Source organism: Anneissia japonica, unplaced genomic scaffold, assembly GCF_011630105.1.
Source record: "Anneissia japonica isolate Jap-2015-1 unplaced genomic scaffold, ASM1163010v1 scaffold16806_len104710_cov188, whole genome shotgun sequence".
Lineage (NCBI taxonomy): Eukaryota > Metazoa > Echinodermata > Crinoidea > Comatulida > Comatulidae > Anneissia > Anneissia japonica.
The window spans coordinates 12,488-27,937 of NW_022719008.1; the positions used below are offsets into that span (position 1 = coordinate 12,488).

Here is a 15,450-nt window from a genome sequence, read left to right on the forward strand (position 1 = left end):
CGTTCGGTAGAATCGGAGTTCCCTTCATTCTTTTAACGTGTATGCGTCACAATTTTGATAAAGTACTATTAATAAGCTTAAAAATAATGCCTTAATACCCTTTTGTTGTGCAACACACGGACGTGACATGGGAGCCATGGTAAATGTTCAAAGAAGCTGACTCACCTGTGAGTAAGGGTAGACATTAACCTTGCAAGTCTGACATTCCTGGCCAAAATCAGCCCAACTATTTCCACTCATCCACATACGATTGCATTTTGGGCAACGAAATTCACCAAACACACGCTTCTTGCCTTGATATGGAGTTAAACCCTTGCCCTAATCAGAAAATCATACATGATTATTACAATTTAAACTATGATATTGCATATTTATTATATGGTACTGTTATTTTAGTAGTGTATATAGGCTACTTTTGTAGGAATAGTATAAACATGCAAGTTAATTGTGCAGCTGAATTGTATCCCCTACTATTTTCTAAATCATCCTGGGCATTACTGCCGATCCATCTTATACTGTAGTTGTACATACCTGAGACATATTTGCTTGCTTGGTTATCTTCAGCTATATAATGTTGTACACCGAGTTTTGTGTATCTATGCCACAACTTATAATTATTACGTATTTATATAGTTCAAGTGGGAAAATCCAGTATACAGTATTTTTGGAATTTCCAATTCATATGAATGGGTTGCCTCTAACAATTAAGTGTTGACATTTAATTTATCAAAGTGTTGATCAATAATAACACACCTGAACAGTTTATCATAGTAAGTGTTTTCTTAGAAATGTTGATGAGATTACATGCTAGAACTTTTATGCAAAGATGCAAAAAAATGTGTTTGATAGTGCTGATGGTGATTAAATGATTGTTGAATTTTTGATTATCATATTTCTTAATTAAATATGTTTTGCACCTTTTATGTTGTATCTCATTGTATTGTCAACAGTAAATTGTTCCTGATGTATTCTTGCTGCTGCTAAATCTTCCACAAAATGATCGATGATACAAGTAATCTTGTACACATTAAAAAAGACACTCTACAGTTTCTGCATGTTTTAATAGATTTATTGACTTTATCACTTTAACAACATTAGGGAAGAGTAGATGGGCATTCGCAGTCACATAATGAAGCAGGGGATGACCCAAATAACAATATACAACCTTTTATCACAAAGCTAGCCCTCTAATTGGTGACCAACACGTAGACCACCCCAAATTTTTTAGGTCCCAAGGGTGGTCTTGAATCGGCACTGTATCCCTGAGGGCACACTACTATGCTTTATAATGCTTTTATTCAGCCACATCTAACTTACGGCATTGAGGTATGGGGTAATACTTATGAATCTTATTTGAAGCCTGTTTTAGTTACACAAAAAATGTGTGTGTGGTGCATTACATTTGCTGATTTTAGAGCACATTCAGCACCACTGTTTTATTCACTTAAAATATTAGATATATCTAAACTTCATAAATTATGTGTCTCTAAATTTATTTTTTATAGATTACCTCATAGTTTATCTGATTATTTTGAAATTACATGATCATACATATAGAACATATGGTTTAATAATCCTTTTAATCTATTCATTCATTCAAAGTAACATTTATTTAATTCCTTTTCAATTGATACAAATAAGACAAGATCATATCAAATTCAAGAGAAAAGGAAAAAGGCAAAGACCCAGGAAGAAAATTTTGTGACGGGTCAGCCTGAAATAAAAGGGAGACACGAAAAACAAACAGAAAATTGAAAGGACAAGGACAAAACAGGATGAAGAAGACACGCAAACGAAGAAAGCAACAGTTCAAATTGGACCGAAACACCGAACATTAATTAGTGCAAAAAAGGATAATATGGGAGTAGACTATATTAATAATTAGAAATAATGTGTTTCTTGAGCTGGATAGCAAATGACTTTTTATTAATGGAATCGACAACTAAGGGAGGTAGAGAATTCCATAATTTAGGGCCAGTAAATCTAATATTATGTTGAAAATAGTTAGTCTTATGATTGGGAATGTATACATCATATCTACCTCAAGTACAGTAATTGAGGAAGAGGAATTAGGTTTGAAGATATCACAGAAATACTTTGGTAAAATGGAGTGAGAGGATGCATACACAAAAATACTTTGTTGGAGAGAATTTATATCAGGGAGTTTCAGTAAATTTAAATTTGAAAATAACCTAGAGTAATGAGACCGCGGTGGAGCGCCAGATATAATCCTGATAGCCTTTTTTTGAATAATGTGAAGTTTATTTAAGTTTGAGGGGTAGGTATTAACCCATACAATGTTGCGGTAGCTCAGATAAGGAAGAATTAGCGAGCAATACAGTAAACGTAGTACATTGAGGAGAACAAATGAGGATAATCTAAAAATGATACCAAGGCTTTTGGAGACTTTATTTTCAATTTCGTTTATCTGTTTCTTCCATGTTAGACCACAGTCAAGATAGACCCTAGAAATTTGGTATGTTGAACATTTGGAATGGCATGATTATCGATATAGACTTTTAAGGGTGAAAGGTCATGAAATTTTGACATCTGGGGGCTTCGAAACAGAATGAAGTTACATTTATTGTGATTTATTAAAAGTTTGTTGGTAGAAAAATATTTAGACAGGCAAATAAGGATGGCATTAACAGTGTCACATAAAGCTTGAATGTTTTTGTTAGCATAAAAAATAGTAGTGTCATCTGCGTACATAAAAAAAGAAAGAAGATTAGAGGACGAATGTATATCATTAATATATAAAATAAAAAGTAATGGACCTAACAAAGACCCCTGAGGAACACCGCAAGTAATGGGAAGGGAATTAGAAATGGAGTTAAAATATTTGGTACATTGACTGCGATTTGAAAGGTAACTCTGGAAAAGATCTAGGGCTGGGCCGCGTATTCCATAATGAGCTAATTTGTATAAGAGAATGTTATGATTGATCGTATCAAAAGCCTTAGAAAGGTCTATAAAATTTCCGATAGCAAATTGCCTGTTTTCAAATGCATCAACGATTTTGTTGGCAAGATCAATAAGGGCCATAGGGGCATTGTATCCTTTCCTAAATCCGAATTGTTTATTGTAAAGGATATTATATTTTGAAATAAAGTTTATTGTTCTGTCATAAATGATTTTTTCTAAGGCTTTTGAGAAAACAGAGAGTATTGATATGGGACGATAATTAGAAATATCGGATTTTAGTCCAGATTTGAAAATGGGAGTTACACAGGCTTGCTTCATTCTGTTTGGAAAAACACCTTTAGAGATTGAAAGATTAAATATATGAGATAAGGGGATAGAAATTAAATCCGAAACATGTTTTATTACTTTGGTATGAAAACCGTCGATACCAGGTGACTTGTTGTTTTTAAAAGAATTAAGAACAGTGGCCACCTCATTAATGCCTACAGGGGTAAGAAATAACGAATTTCGTGTAGGGTTGGGTAGGAATTCTTTAAAAGAAATGTCGCATTGGGGATATTGTTAGATAGTGAAGGGCCAATTTCAACAAAGTATTTGTTGAATGTGCTTGAATTTTGTCTGGGTCATTGGTAAGGTCACCATTGCAATCAAAATAGGTATCTGGCTGATCTTTAGGGCTTCTTCTGATAAGAGAATTTATAGTACTCCAGGTAGCCTTGATATCATTTTTGTATTTAAAGAAAAGATCATTAAAGTGGTTGAATTTGGCACCTTGTTAAAACTCCACTCTAAATAATAATTATAGTTAGTCTAAATTTTCATTTTAAAATTAATGTTTTTTTATGTAATCACAATAAATAATCAATCTATTCAACTATTTTTCAACATGGAAAACCCAATAAACCAAAAACCTGTGCTGTTCTATATCTAAGTTGAAGCAGTGTTAACAATTAATTAGTTGCACAGTCAGTCTGTTGCTGCATTTGATTCAGTTTTTACAGGAATGACGAAGCTTTATGCACATCTCACACAGCTCCTCAGGATGCTTTTCTTTATTGTAATCTGTGTTACCTCGTCTTAGCGGATTCTAAGGGAAAAATCAAAGATAAACTTAGCGACTATATTTAATTCTTCCTTTAATATATTGTTTATATTTCAAGAGAATAGCTCATAAATTTACTTTCCCAGCTAGCTAGACATACCTTTATAATGTAACATTAACATAGTACAGTACATAGTTTGAATAGTAAATGAAACATTTAAAATGAAATAAGAATCTTGATAATTTAGACATGAGCTTTATAGTACATATAAAAGTAAATACATAATTACTTTTGTTTTTATTATTTGTTTTACGTTGTTTCTTTGTTTTTTGTTTGTGTAGTTCCTGCGTTGTGGTACCCCTGCATGTTTGTTAGTATGACAAGTCTGGGTTTTTGTTACCTTTTATTCAATTCAATTTTGTAGAAATTTGAATGTGTATAGGTCTATTAATAAATGGTAAATAAAAGTGATTAAAAAAAAAAAAAAAAAAAAAAACTATTCAGATTTATAAATAGTTATGAAATTTGTATGTTCTATTGTTGTATTCAGAAATGAAAGACAAATAAATCAGATCAAATAAAAATAAAATCTTTGAAACATCGGTAAGTTTCACCAAAATCTACTTGGTTTCTTCAAAGAAAAATATTCCTACTATTTAGATGAAAGTGAATAAAATCCATGTTACCGTTTTATGAGGGGAAACATAAATCTTGCATATCTTGCATTTCTGGCGCATGCCAGTCCAAGTGTTAGCACTTGACCAAGTCCGATTACATTTTGAACATTGGAAATCTCCAAATACACGCTTCGGCTTCTGGTCATCAACTACAGTTTTGACTTTCTTTTTCTGTTTTAAAATTTGAAAATCATGGTGTCAAAAGTTTGATAGTTAATATAATTTAGACTACAGACTTTTTCCATTCTAATTAACAACAGTAAATTGAAGTTCTCATAAGTAAATAGTAAAGTAAATATATCAGGTGAATGACATTCACCTGATGAAGACCACTGCATGGTTGAAAGCTCACGCAATAATAAAATGTGCTTGTCTGAAAAGTGCTGTTAGTCTTTAATTTACTGTTAATCATCTAGATTAACACAGCTACCTTTTCTACTTTTAAGAAAATGCAACTATATATTATTAATTCATTTGAGCTTACTTTACCTTAGTAGCCATGTTGTTGATATTAGTAGAGTAGTGAAGGTAAAAGGGTTTCAGATTGTCCTCTGTTGAAGGCTTGTCAGTCGATTCTGAACACTTACAGAGAAACGCAACATTTTATATTGTATCATCAAATTACCAGTTTGTATGTTGGGAATTTCCAAACTGTTGCAAACAAAAGACATTTTTTATGATATTTACATTTTTTTAGACAATAGTTGCTATCGACACTCTGTGTGCACTAATGCGTAAGCTTCACATGCTTTCTGATTGTTGACGGTATATTTTCCAAGTCTTCCGGGTTAAATTCATCAAGCAAACAATCCTGTTGTTGTCTAAAAAAATTCTTAAAATCACATTTTTTCCACAATAGTCTTTCTCCCGCTTCTTATTTTCAAGTGCCTTTGGCAAAAACATTGTATAAGTGTCAAATTTAAATACTATAAATAATTTCTGCATTAATATGTTTTTTTTTTATTTTGTAGGTTGAATACCCTTCCTTTATTCTAGTCACAGATGTGAACGACAATGCTCCTCAGTTTGTAAACACGCCATACAGATTCCAAGTGCCTGAGGATGCACCCATTGACTATCTCATCACAACTATCTCAACCACAGATCCTGACACAGGGATTCAAGGTGCTGAATACCAACTCCTAGAGGTAACGACTTTATAGACATTTATTGATGTTTATTGTTATAATTTTAACTTATTTACTCTTATTAATAGTGCACTGTACTGATCATATTTTGATTATATATCTTAATTAGTGTTAATGCTGTTGGAAGACATGAAAATTTTAAAATTAGAATGAAATGAAATATGTAGTAGAGAATATCATATTTGAAATTTGATGCTATGCAAGCATTGCCCCTTATGTCCAATTCAGATCATTCAAATAATTTTCTCTTATCATTTTCTTTTTTCAGAATACAACTATTATTTCTGTTAACCTGACTTCAGGCAGAGTTCTCCTTAAGCAGCAACTGAACCATGAGGTCACCAAAACGTACCAGTTTACAGTTCAAGCTTTTGTAAGTTATTGCTTGGGAATGGCTTAATTTTTTGAGTTGGATGATTGTATGCAAGTCAGTCATTTCTTCAATGTTGTGTGATATTTTTAATAGAAATAAATGACTATCATTAGATGTACTACAAAGCTTTTATGAATCAGTTATTCCTAAAGTTCTATATATTTGCATAATATTACAATTATACAGGAAAATTTAATTCAAATGAAATGTTTATAACAAAAATATCTATTTGCATAATATTACAATTATACAAGAAAATTTAATTCAAATGAAATGTTTATAACAAAAATATCAGCTTCACTTTAAAAATATAAGGAAAAATAATACTACAAAATATAAAATGGTAATGTACAATTTAAGTAACAAATTATCAATCTAAGTAGCATTGTTCATTTTGGTGATGGAGAAAGAAGAAAGCAACTTCCTAAGGATAGGCCTGTGTCGGAAGAGCCATAAATACATATACCATGCTAATTAGAAGGTCTCTTTAGTGAATACTTACCTGGATATGAACCAACTGGTGTTCCAATTGTTTATATTAATATAGGACTTAGGATCACCACGTCTTGAAAACACCACTGACTTCATATTAGAGGTTCAGGATGTTCAAGACTCGCTTCCTGTTTTTGTGAATACACCATATACTTCAACTGTACAAGAAAATGCTCCAATTGTAAGTACATGAATGAAAGGGTATCGATTTAAATATTTTATAGAATGCTTGATGCAGAATTTGTTTGATTGTTTCTCCATGTGTAATTTAAGGTGTAGCTATCACAATTAGCTTGTGTATCACTATACAACGTCTTACTGGACTTCAGAATCAAAGATTTTTTGTTTTGAACCAAATGCTTTAATTTTCTAATGCTTGTTTTTTTTAGGGTACCATTGTGACAACAGTAAGTGCGATTGACCAAGATACTGGTGTACCAAATGTAATCAGTTATAGCATAGTTGGTGGTAACGAAGCAGGCTTTTTCTATATCAATCCTGCTACTGGCAATGTAACAGTAAACAGCGTTATTGATAGGGATATGGAAGGCTTCTCTGGCATTGTACAACTCACAGTCATGGTAAATATATTGTTCAATTTTATTTTTAAATAATTATTATTCTGTTTGAAATAGAAAAGTTATAAAATGCAAAGTTCTACACGACTATACATATTTTACACTCCCTTATATTGGCATACACAGCATTGCATAGGCTACACTTGTGTGTCATACAAACAATACCCAACAGACATAAAACTGATTACTATGTGTCGGATACAAATAATATATACTGTGCAGTATTTTGTAGTAAAGTCAGTAGAGGATAACCATGCAGTTCACAATGCATTACAGTACTTTCAGCTTAATTTCTGTCATTTAATTGCTACATTTTCATTCTAGGCTACTGAACTTGGCAGCAGTGGGGGAGCTAATGTTAGCACTATTTTTTCCATTATGGTTGAGGATGTAAGTGACCAAGCTCCAATATTCGGCCAACCACAATATGATGTTTCTATATCAGAAAGTGCCCAGCAAGGACAACAGCTCCCTCTACAGATCCTAGTCAGTGATGCTGATATGGTAAGTGCATTATTAAGTGAAATTATGATATTCACTGTTACAACAAAATAATATATGGTGATCTAATACAGTGCATCATGTCAATAATTTCAAAGAGCTAATGACATTGGTTAGGGACAGGACAAACTGGCTTTGAACAAGGACCAGTGGCATCATGCAGACATCGTGGGGATGGGCAATGGTGGGGGCACATGTTTTAACACGTTGACTGCCAGACCTTTTTTTACGGTTCCTTCCCATGTGCCAAAACAAGTTTACATGTACAAACATACAGTTTGAAATTTTATCTAGTCATATATCATCAAAATGACGTGTCTAATAAATTGGCGGGAAAATGTTAGGGGGTATACTCATCGATGGCACTGTGACAGAACTTTTTACTCACTATGCCCATGGAGGTATTATAATGAATACCTCCATGGTATAATAAAGAAGTTACAAACGCTAGAATGTTCCCCCGTTTTCGACGAGTATACTCGTTCCTGGCGCCCTCAGCAACACCCTGTGGGCGAGTATACTCGTCTTTGGCAGCCAACGTGTTAAACATTTTTTAGAAATGTTTTTATATATATTTTGGTCAGGGGTGTCTAAAGCCTGAGGACGCTCTAGTCAGCCCACGCTTGTGATGCCATTTAAAAGATTGGATTGCATTAAAGTACTTTACTATCATTCACAAGCTATGTATGTACCTAATATGTTGTATAATAATTTGACATTCTTGTGTGTAAACTGATTTAATTCATTTTAGTGAACAACAACAACTAGCTACATTATAGGGCATGATAAAGATTAATACCTTTTAATTATATGACCCAGTGGAGTGCTTGATACCAAGATTTTTTCTGTTATTTTATTTGATTCTTCTTCAGGGCACAAATGCTGATTTCTCATTAAGATTACAAGGCAACCACTCAGAGCTTTTTAGCATTACACCATTGCAGGCTAGTGGCAGTACAGAGGTTAACCTCACCCTCCTACAGTCCCTTGATTATGAGAGTAGCACCTCATACTCACTTCAAGTAAGTACTTTGTGATGTTATATGATAAAAGAAATTTTATACTCCAAATTATCATGATGTTTTTGTTTAGTTAAAATTGCCATCCATCACCATTTCACTTGAACACTTGGCTTTAAGTTTTTTTGCTAAATTTGAATGATGATCATATTTCTGAATTATGATATTTAACCTTTATTTTTAGCTGTGAAAGGATATTATCTTGATTTTGATACTTAAATATTTACAAGATTATCAGTTTATACTAATAAAAAATAAAGCATTTGGTAGCATTAACTATCAACTTACTTTTATTAAGAACATAAATATTAGAATAACCTTTGTAATTTAAAGTTTTGAATTGATCTTTTCTATGTTACAGATCGTTGCAGTGGACACGACTAACACAGAATTAAGTAGTGAAGCCACAGTAATGATCAATGTCATTAATGAAAATGATAATGCACCAATCTTCCCTCCTGTACCCTACATTGCTAATTTACAAGAGAATGTTGCTGTTGGTAGCCCAGTCATACAAGTTATCGCTGCTGACAATGATCTAGGGTCACTCGGGCAAATTACTTATACCTTAAGTGGGTCAGACAGGTATAATAACTTCATCACTATCTCACCACTCTTATAATCACTTCATCGATACTCATTGTACATCAACACGAGAACCCTCAATCAACTTTATACGTTGGTAACTTACACCAAAGTCCCAGATGGCCAATTCTCCCCGAAAGGAGAGAAAAACATACACTTAATTTGGTTAAAAAATGTTTGAATGGCAGACTTCCCATATATCTTAATGACGTGTTTACACCATTGGACAGAGTTCATAACCACAACACTAGATCAAGCTCTGCTGGATGTTTTGCTCTGCCACCTTCTAGAACTGAATCTGGAAGGAGGCGGTTTGTATTCATGGAAGCAGAATTTGGAACTCTGTCCATGGGGGTCAATGAACATGAATAATTTGTGTTTTTTTTTTACATTTAAATTTTTTGACTGTTTTTGTTTTTGATTGTGGTTAGTGATGTTTGTTGTGGAAATGAAAGTTGTTGTGGTGATGGCTTTTTTTATTTTAATTATGACTGACTTTTTTTAATGGTTTGTAAATATTCAAATTTTAATGTTTTATGTGTACTGGGCCCTCTGGGAGAACAGTAATATGTTACTGAAGAGGAAACCCAGGGTAAAGAACAAATAAATAAAATAAGTAAATGGAGTACCTATACTCACCATACCTATACTTAACTTCACCTACACATCCTCTACCAACACTACCATACCTACTCTCACCATATATTCACCATACCTAAATTCAGTACACCTAATACTCTTTACATCTACACTGACCACAACTATATTACAGGCCTTGGCCACCTTGGTTCCCAGCACTTGTTGTACAGTAGTTAAGAAACAAGGGATATACACACCATACCTATTATCACCATAATTAAACTTACCATGCCCAGTATTAATCATTGTGGAAATGTTTCATATTAGGCCATCCACATAACATCTTTGCAATATCTTTCAGATTTGCAATTAATTCTGGTACTGGTGAAATCTCTGTGGCACAACCACTCAACTATGAAGAATCAAAAAATCATGTTCTAACAGTAACTGCTTCCGATGGGGGCGTTCCTCCAAGAACTGCGGATACAAGTGTCACAGTATACGTGACGGATGTGAATGACAATGCCCCGCAATTTACAAGAGAGATATATGAGGCATATGTTGAGGAGAACGAGATGTACAGCGTCGGACGAGAAATAACAACTGTTCGAGTGAGTTATATTTTCAGTAACTTAGTCGTCTTACAAATATTCATTAAGCTCTAGATAACATTATTTAAAGTTGATTATATTTATTGTATTTATATGATTTTTAGGCAGATGATCCTGATTTGTCATCCAACAACCTAGTAAACTACTTTTTCCTAAAAACATTCCCGAATGGCACAACTGCAACATCTACAACCTTTGACAACTTCATTATAATGGCCTCACTAGGGAGTGGATACATCTACACTACACAAACATTGGACTTTGAAACTATTATGAGTAATCCACTGGCAATAACTGTTGTTGCTGAGGATTCTGAAGGACTAAGAGACTCAGCCACTCTCAACATTCATGTCATAGTAAGTCTAGCATTTGAAATACTGTATGTTATACCATTAAAGGTATATATTTTATAATCAGGTATATACTAGCCATATACTTAATTGTTTTTGTTTTCTTTAGGTCTATTTGCTCTATTGTTTTTTCTTGAGTCAGATTGCCACTACTTGAATTGTTGCTGATAAAAGGATGAATTATTCATAATATCAAATTGCTTTTGTTTTAAGGATAAAAATGATAATGCACCAGTATTTAAACAACCCAGCTATGAAGCAACAATCCCAGAAAACTTTGCAAATGGAGACGAAGTGCTGACCGTGTCTGCAACAGATAGTGATGGCTCTTCTATTTACGGCTCACCCTCCATCCTTTACTCACTAAAGCCACCTAACAGCTACTTTACAGTGAATGCTGTCTCCGGCAGTGTTTCTACCATAGCAACCCTTGAAGCTGATGATGGAACTGAGACAATTGAATTTGAGGCAAGACAATAAAACACCTGACATTTTTTGTAAAAAATAAAATTTATTAAAATTATGTTATATAGATTCATGCAGATAATTTACAATTTTATTATTGATTTATGTATACAAATAGGATAAAATATAATATATTTTAAAATTCTACTCACTTTTGTAATAGGTTGTGGCCATGGATGGAGGACAAGGTTTAAGCCAGATGTCATCTAGCGCTATGGTTACCATTAGAATTACAGATGTTAATGATAATGACCCAGTTTTTGTTGACAGTAAGTAAAACGTATCATTGAGTTTTAATAATTATAATCATGAGTGTAATAATAATGATGATTCTAACCTATTGTCTTTTATTCCACAGACAAAATCACGGCATATGTACCTGAAAATGCGACAGTAGGACATCTAGTTGCCATGGTCAGCACAACTGATAGGGACCAACTCAACAACACAGATGTGACATACTCAATCATTAGTGGCAATGACAATGTATGAGTTCACTTATTATATTTGTTTATTATCAATGTTACTGTAAAAGTGAAAATGTTTATGGAACATTATCTTTCCTTTGATGTACAGTCCAAGAACCTTCTGCAAAAACAAAATGTGGAAATATTAGGTGTAGAAAAGTATAACATGCAAAAATGTTTGAAGGGTTGTTAGCCCCAATATCCTGGCATTCAACAATGCTTGTACCCAACGCTTTGTACCTGTTTAATCGGCTTGCCGATTGATTGAACATTGGGATTCAACGCATTAATTACATTATTTATGTTTTAGATAATTATGGTGTTAACCAAACCCTCTGAATTTTTTCTATAGGGCTTCTTTACTATTGATCCATTGCTTGGAAATATATCAACCACTGGAAATCTGGATTTTGAGACTACTGGTTCATTTACACTAATTATTCTTGCAGAAGCCAGAACTTCTCCAGTTCCACCTGCGTATGTATATAAACTTGATTATATAATTTCATATTATATACAAATTAAAACTTACATATTTCAACATAAAAATATAATTAAATATTTAAAATTTTTAATTTTCTTTAAAAGCCATGAAATCATGGGAAAAGATAGCATTTCTACCAGTTAACCAATCAGATTTTTAATTTAAATATAAATATGGCTCTGAGTCATAAACTGAATTGCCATGAGAGTAGCTGGTATAAGAAGTGTCTAAGAATCAAATAGAATGCTTATTCCCACTCAACTGTAGTTTGCCATCATTATCACTCATATATAATTATTCAAATTTAGTCATATGATTCTAGATTTAATTCACCTTTGTTTTCATTATCAGTACCGGTGCAGCAACTGCTATTGTGGAAGTGTTTCTACAAGATGTCAATGATAATGCACCAGTGTTCACAAAAGAAGTGTACAACTTCCAAGTGTCTGAGGTAAAATTTTTCTCATTAAACATTCGAGAATATGAATAAGTTGTTAATTAATGAATTATATCATATTTTCATTATACATTGTAAGTACTGCGTGGTTTTATTATAAATTTTTAATAGCTTGAATTACTGTTCATAAGCATGACTATGTGTTTTTCAATGATTAATATATGACCATTAACATGATACATATTTTTTGATACAGAATGAAGTGCCAGGTGATGTTATTGGTGATGTTTCAGCTACGGATGCAGACTCTACAGTGAATGCTGAAATACAGTATTCAATTATTTCTGGCAATGAAAATGGTGAGTATAAATTAATTGATATATATATATACAATATTAGTCATTGATATAATGTATTTGTTTTCTAAGGCTTTTGTATAAAATTTAAAATCATTAATCTGTCTATATTTCCAGGGTTGTTTACTCTACTGACCCAATCCAGGGGTGTGTTGACCCTTGCTCAACCGCTGGATCGGGAAACAAGCCCTTCACATGTGTTAACTATCAGAGCTGAGGACCTAGGCCAGCCTAGTTTAAGCTCAGAGACCACTGTTAGAATTATGGTTCTGGATGCCAATGATAATGACCCTATATGGATACAAGATACCTATTCTGTTAATGTTACTGATGGAAGCTCTCCAGGGCTACTTTTGCAGGTATGGTAAATTATATTATAAGTAATTTAGAAATGATAGTTACGAAGATGTATTTAATGGTGGTGATGATGATAACGTGAGTGCTTTCATGCCAGACAAATTTCCTGAGGTTCTCCGTACATCACAGAGTTGCAGGAATGTTTTCGATTTTGATGGTGATGATGATAATGATGACAACTACAACTAGAAGATTCATTTAAGTCTGGTCCTCTTTGTTCAAAGCCCATGTAGAAATTTAAAAAACAGTTTACTCATGTCAGTTGTCAGATCAGCTCAAATGAATCCCTCAAAAATATTTTTTTAAAGCTATGCAGAGCCTATTATTCAATCAAAACAGTAGTCAATTAATTATCCAATCATTAGGTATGTACTCTGAACACAAGGATTAATGTTCGTATAGTGAAATTCTTTTTTAAGCTACCTTTTTTGTATTCTCATATTTTTATTGTCATTTTTATCAAATTTGTTTTTTATGTATATGAATGTAGGTGCAAGCAACCGATTCTGATGAAGGCAAAAACAGTCAACTCATATACACAATCAAGCCTCCAAATGCAGACTTTTTTATTAATTCATCCACTGGAGAGCTGTTCACAGTGACAGAGATTGACAGGGAAGAATCTAGTTTCATCACTCTATTTGTTAATGTCAGAGATGGTAAGAAAACCACATCCTAATTTTTGTCTGTTTTTATAGTGGCTCCTTGCACTTGTGAAAATAGAATATTATTCCCACTCTGCACCTCACCCTCTGTAAATGTGCATGTGTAAGTTTTAATGAATGCATTACCACTTCAACTAATATTCATTCAGTTTTATGTTTCTGAATATATCATAACTAAATAAAGTTTTATTGTGCTATATTTGCAGATGGAGACGAGTCACGTAGCGCTACAAGCTCAGCTGAAGTTGAAATAACTGTCATTGATGTCAACGATAATGCACCAGTATCGCTTCTTCCAGACTATTCTTTTACAGTTGAAGAAAATTCAGATTCAGGGACTATTGTTGGCAGGGTAAATATTTTCTAACAAATAATACTTTCAGTTTTGTTCATGTAATATTGCATTAAGGGATATTGTAATAGAAGTCATAAAAATCACAATCCATTCTTGCATGCCACATAATTGGTAAATCACAATCCATTCTTGCATGCCACATAATTGGTAAATCACAATCCATTCTTTACATGCCACATAATTGGTAAATCACAATCCATTCTTTACATGTCACATAATTGGTAAATCACAATCCATTCTTTACATGCCACATAATTGGTAAATCACAATCCATTCTTGCATGCCACATAATTGGTAAATCACAATCCATTCTTTACATGCCACATAATTGGTAAATCACAATCCATTCTTTACATGCCACATAATTGGTAAATCACAATTCATTCTTGCATGCCACATAATTGGTAAATCACAATCCATTCTTTACATGCCACATAATTGGTAAATCACAATCCATTCTTTACATGCCACATAATTGGTAAATCACAATCCATTCTTGCATGCCACATAATTGGTGAATCACAATCCATTCTTTACATGCCACATAATTGGTAAATCACAATCTATTCTTTACATGCTACATAAATGGTGTTTTAACTGGAAGTCATAAACCACATTACACTCTTACGTGCCATGTCATTTCTGTTTTAAGTGTTGTTAAACTGTTTAACAAATATATTTTTTTATTTTTTCCAGGTACAAGCTTCTGATGCAGATTCTACATCACATTTATTATATTCATTTGTAAACAGTTCCATGGAATTCACTATAAACATAACTTCAGGAGAAATAACAACTCAAAGGTCTTTAGACAGAGAATCCAAGGCACATTACACCCTCACAGCAATGGTAATAGATGGAAAGTACTCAGTATCTGTGCCAATCACTATTACCGTGGTGGATGTTAATGATAATGCACCGCAATTTACAAAGGCCCAATATGAAGTACCAATTTCAGAGTATGCTGTTCCAGGATCACCCGTTATTCAAGTTCTTGCTATTGATAATGATGAGGGTAAACAT

At 33.1% G+C, this 15,450-nt stretch overlaps 3 protein-coding genes across 3 annotated transcripts in view; 1 reads left to right on the top strand and 2 right to left on the bottom strand.

Moving 5' to 3' along the window:
• The window catches only part of LOC117110690 (zinc finger CCHC domain-containing protein 24-like), a 2,012-nt gene extending 1,381 nt beyond the window's left edge, over positions 1 to 631 (bottom strand). Inside the window, exons 1-2 of the mRNA XM_033253450.1 lie at positions 532 to 631; positions 166 to 318 (exon numbers count right to left, since the gene is read on the bottom strand). Coding sequence (XP_033109341.1) covers positions 166 to 318; positions 532 to 540 — 162 coding nt within the window. The 5' untranslated portion in view covers positions 541 to 631. The remainder of the gene's footprint in view (positions 1 to 165; positions 319 to 531) is intronic.
• Positions 1 to 15,450, top strand: part of LOC117110695 (cadherin-23-like) — a gene marked incomplete at its 5' end in the record, with an annotated part of 48,020 nt that overhangs the window by 10,438 nt on the left and 22,132 nt on the right. Inside the window, 19 exons of the mRNA XM_033253454.1 lie at positions 5,617 to 5,793; positions 6,062 to 6,166; positions 6,714 to 6,839; positions 7,048 to 7,239; positions 7,561 to 7,740; positions 8,610 to 8,759; positions 9,118 to 9,341; positions 10,282 to 10,531; positions 10,636 to 10,887; positions 11,095 to 11,349; positions 11,510 to 11,615; positions 11,705 to 11,832; positions 12,166 to 12,290; positions 12,649 to 12,748; positions 12,951 to 13,053; positions 13,168 to 13,409; positions 13,898 to 14,066; positions 14,279 to 14,424; positions 15,124 to 15,442. Coding sequence (XP_033109345.1) covers positions 5,617 to 5,793; positions 6,062 to 6,166; positions 6,714 to 6,839; positions 7,048 to 7,239; positions 7,561 to 7,740; positions 8,610 to 8,759; positions 9,118 to 9,341; positions 10,282 to 10,531; positions 10,636 to 10,887; positions 11,095 to 11,349; positions 11,510 to 11,615; positions 11,705 to 11,832; positions 12,166 to 12,290; positions 12,649 to 12,748; positions 12,951 to 13,053; positions 13,168 to 13,409; positions 13,898 to 14,066; positions 14,279 to 14,424; positions 15,124 to 15,442 — 3,349 coding nt within the window. The remainder of the gene's footprint in view (positions 1 to 5,616; positions 5,794 to 6,061; positions 6,167 to 6,713; positions 6,840 to 7,047; positions 7,240 to 7,560; positions 7,741 to 8,609; positions 8,760 to 9,117; positions 9,342 to 10,281; positions 10,532 to 10,635; positions 10,888 to 11,094; positions 11,350 to 11,509; positions 11,616 to 11,704; positions 11,833 to 12,165; positions 12,291 to 12,648; positions 12,749 to 12,950; positions 13,054 to 13,167; positions 13,410 to 13,897; positions 14,067 to 14,278; positions 14,425 to 15,123; positions 15,443 to 15,450) is intronic.
• Positions 1,058 to 5,211, bottom strand: LOC117110692 (zinc finger CCHC domain-containing protein 24-like). The gene is made up of 3 exons (XM_033253452.1): positions 5,135 to 5,211; positions 4,655 to 4,816; positions 1,058 to 4,012 (listed from the first exon to the last, which is right to left on the bottom strand). Exons 1-3 carry the CDS (start codon positions 5,144 to 5,146, stop codon positions 3,914 to 3,916), a joined length of 273 nt encoding a protein of 90 aa, XP_033109343.1. The 5' UTR covers positions 5,147 to 5,211; the 3' UTR covers positions 1,058 to 3,913.